The following is a 3,634-nucleotide window of genomic DNA, read 5'->3' as shown; positions in this document are numbered from 1 at the left end:
AAACCTTGAGCATTGAAATATTTCTCTTCGTGTAAAAAAGAGGACAAAATGCATATTGTTATAACATATGGTCTAAAATTCACATGGACAAGAGTTTTGCTCAAGATGTGAACAATTCGACTAATCACTGGCCTTGCGACTGTTTATCCTCCCATGTGAATTGCTCGATGCATCTACTAAGTGATATAACCAATTTTTAAGATGAAAATTAGACCTAATAAAATAATTGAAAAAAATTATAATACGTGTAAGCCAAACATTTATTGTTGTTGCGAGGAGTCTGATGGCCTAATGTTATAAAGCCTGGTTCTTCAAACAGAAAATCTGAATTCAAAACCTCTCACTTCCGTTGTATAAAAAAACATTTATGGACTAATTAGATCTTCAACTTTCGCTAACTTGGCGGTAGGGAACTACCAGTTGTGATCAATCATAAGAGTGAATTAAAATCTAGTGAATGAAAAGCGATATAGCATCCTTAAACTACAAGACAATTCAACTTCATGAATCATTAAGTTTTCGATCATTGATATATAACAGAGACGACAACCTTGTTTCTCAAATGTCTAAACGTAAGAAATAGATCAAGTAATTATCAAATTTCACTGATGAGAGTTTGCAAGGCACTAGAATAACAAATCAAGAGCAGAGTTATCTCTTCCCACCTTTTATATATACTAAAGTAGAATCAACACATGCCATTTCTGTATATATGTTCAGAAACATCGAAAGGGCCTTAGAAGCAGCACTCCTCCAACACACAGAAGCAACAAAGTGCAGCTAAACTGCATGCATATGAGGGGAAAAGTTAAAAAAGAAAGAAAGGAGAAACTATTTGTATTATAATGAGAAAATGTATATTTAACTATTTGTATTATATTTTTAATACTCTATCTCACATGTGAGTTAGATTCCTAACTGAGTCGATCGTCATCAAGGAGTAAGCCTAACACTTGGAATATTATTAAATGTGATAGACTGTAGAGTTTATTCAGAGTTTGAATTGTGATCTCTATCCTAATATCATTATTACGTATAATCATCACTTATCAAAAAAATTTAAATCGATAACAAATGTAAATTTAATTATACATTATTATACATTAAAGTGTAGAGTTCATAAGAGATTTTGGACTCATGCGAGTTAGTGATGGCTACTTTCAATTAGTCAGCCGCGTCCCTTTGCTTAAGGTTTTGAAATCAACCTCGATATAATCTCTCTTTTGAACACGCTTGATCCTTGGCCAGTACTGCAGCTGTTTTATTTTTTATTGGGTGGTGCTACTTTGCCCCTAGTGCAATTTATTTTAGTATTAAAAAGAAAAAGAAACACACAAAACACACTTTCAAAGTGGGGGCACTTTGGAGGGGACACTAGCATTTTCCTTTATTATTTGTTACTCATGAATCCAACATGCAAGCTTTTCTTTGAATGGTGCGTATACGTAAGTGCAGTGGTTGATCAGAGAAATAGTTTGAGAAAGATCGAGGAGGATTTCATGGCTAAGGTGTAAGGACTAAGGATTGGGCTTTCCCACTGAATAAGTTGATTTGCATCTTGTTCACTTCCTCTTTCCTCTATGATAAGATTTTCAGGCTAAATGACCGATTTTCCAATGAAATAGTTACCATATAAAAAAACAGCCAATGTATTGAAGGTATATATAAAAGGCATCTATATCTGACCCTTTTATATAAGAAAGTGACAATATTCAGCAAACGAAACAGAAATTCAGAGAGATAAAATTGAAACTCAAGCACATGAGGAATTATGTAATCATGAAAATTGACAGCACATACCAGCCTCTTAGAATTGAAGAGCAGCCGGAGTCATGATCGTTATAATGCTCATGATGATAGGGGTGGGAATTAGGGGCTAGGCCGGGTTGAGATGGAGGGTACCCTTCGTAGAAGTAGCCTTGATATCCCGGTGGTGGTGGTAGAAAGCCTTGCGGCGGACTAGTATATGAAATTGGATGCCCTGAAAATATTACATGATCAGTACATCACGAATAATTAAGATCACCATACCATGCAATACTTGATTTTATTGATCTTCATGACATGAATAAAGACCACTGGACCTACCCAAAACTAATTAATACTGATAATCATAAAGATACAAAAATAAAATTAAAAAATGCAGAAATAGATCAACACGCAATTCTTATGGCTTGCCTGAAGCTGGAAGGTGAGACTCGTGAGAAACATGGTGGTAATTCATTGCTTATTTGACTGGTGGAATGTGTTAAGAGTTGAGATCAGAAGTTCAGGTGCTGCTGTTCTATTGTGAAATGTATATATAAAACCCAGTGGCACTGCGTTCATTTGCTTGCTACGACGTGCACTGACGGGAATCTAATAGCTAGCTAGGAAGCTTCCTCGCCTTGCTTTTCTTAAAGACTCCAAGAAACTCTGCTTCAACTTGATGTGGAGTTGCATTAAGAAACTTGGATATCAAGGGCCCCAAGGCAGTGATACAACATACATATTGATAATTATCTGTTTGCGGCTTTTAGTGCATTTTCAAGGAGGTTGGGTTCGGGATTGGAGCCGAAGTCCGGCTGAGAAACTTTTGACCCGTTTTTGGCTTTTAAATTATATGAATTTCCCTTTTATGTGAATTGCTCAAGGGTAAAAGAGTCCCAATCACAAAATGAATCACATTCATTTGGAGAAGATGTACGGTTCAATCTCAATCATTCGATGGCATTTGGGCGGCCTAGCTCCTTTATATACGGTTAGAAGGAAGCGTGCCCATTCTGGGAAACTCGAAGCTTCGGGTTTTTACTTTGATAACAACTGCTCAACAAACCGAAAGGAATTTGAACTGCATTGCCGGCTCTTTTACGCATCCCACATGCCCCCCTTCAACAAAGTTGACGTGCATGTAAGGAAGATTTAGATAGCATTTATAACAGTTTACAAGAATTTTTTAAATAATATTAAGGGTTTGTTTGGGATTGTAGTACGAGTCTTAAAAAGTATTTAAATAGTTTTAAAAACACTTTAACAGAAAATTAATTTGTTTGAATGTTACATATTAAAGCACTTTTAATATCAATTAAACTAAAAAAACGCGTTTTTTTGGATAATTAGAATGTAATTCAAATTTTAAAAAAATAATCATTGGGCAAAAATATCCATACAATTTTTAAATAATTACAACTTTCAAACTTTCAAAAAAATAGTCATAATTTTTAAAAATTCAAATAATCGTCATTTCTACCTTTGAAAACACTTTTTTAATTTGTTTCCAATTAAGTATAACGTGTTTGAAAGTGTTTTAAACATATGGTTACTAAACAATAAATACTTTTTTAATAGCAGAACATAGTACTTAAGTTATAAACTATAATCCCTAAAATTACAAGCTATATTTCTCATTACAATCACAAATATGCACTAAATACTCAATAAAAGTGCAATATACTTTGTGTCTATCTTTATCATATTATCACTGCTAGAGTTCTTGTTCAAACTCTAAAAGAACCAAATGCTGTGAACAGAATTACAGTCTCACTTATTCTTCACAAACAGAAAGGGATATACCTAAACATGATACATGAGTTTCATCCACTATCACACATAGCCACAACCTCATCAACCTACCCCATCAAGACCAACATGGTCT

At 34.3% G+C, this 3,634-nt stretch overlaps 1 protein-coding gene across 1 annotated transcript; it reads right to left on the bottom strand.

The window, feature by feature from the left end:
• Positions 1-500: 500 nt before the first annotated feature.
• LOC122313000 (cysteine-rich and transmembrane domain-containing protein WIH1-like) lies at positions 501-2,565 on the bottom strand. The gene is made up of 3 exons (XM_043127688.1): positions 2,179-2,565; positions 1,801-1,981; positions 501-785 (listed from the first exon to the last, which is right to left on the bottom strand). Exons 1-3 carry the CDS (start codon positions 2,222-2,224, stop codon positions 737-739), a joined length of 276 nt encoding a protein of 91 aa, XP_042983622.1. The 5' UTR covers positions 2,225-2,565; the 3' UTR covers positions 501-736.
• Between the last annotated feature and the right edge of the window lie 1,069 nt (positions 2,566-3,634).

Source organism: Carya illinoinensis, chromosome 6 (assembly GCF_018687715.1).
Source record: "Carya illinoinensis cultivar Pawnee chromosome 6, C.illinoinensisPawnee_v1, whole genome shotgun sequence".
NCBI lineage: Eukaryota > Viridiplantae > Streptophyta > Magnoliopsida > Fagales > Juglandaceae > Carya > Carya illinoinensis.
This window is presented reverse-complemented; position numbering and strand designations above follow the sequence as displayed.

Bases quoted from the DNA above. Each gene is read 5' to 3' on its own strand.
- LOC122313000 (XM_043127688.1), bottom strand. From the start codon at position 2,224: ATGAATTACCACCATGTTTCTCACGAGTCTCACCTTCCAGCTTCAG. The intron at 1,982-2,178 runs GCAAGCCATAAG...TAATATTTTCAG, and splicing joins GTCTCACCTTCCAGCTTCAG to GGCATCCAATTTCATATACT. The intron at 786-1,800 runs GTATGTGCTGTC...ATATGCATGCAG, and splicing joins TCTTCAATTCTAAGAGGCTG to TTTAGCTGCACTTTGTTGCT.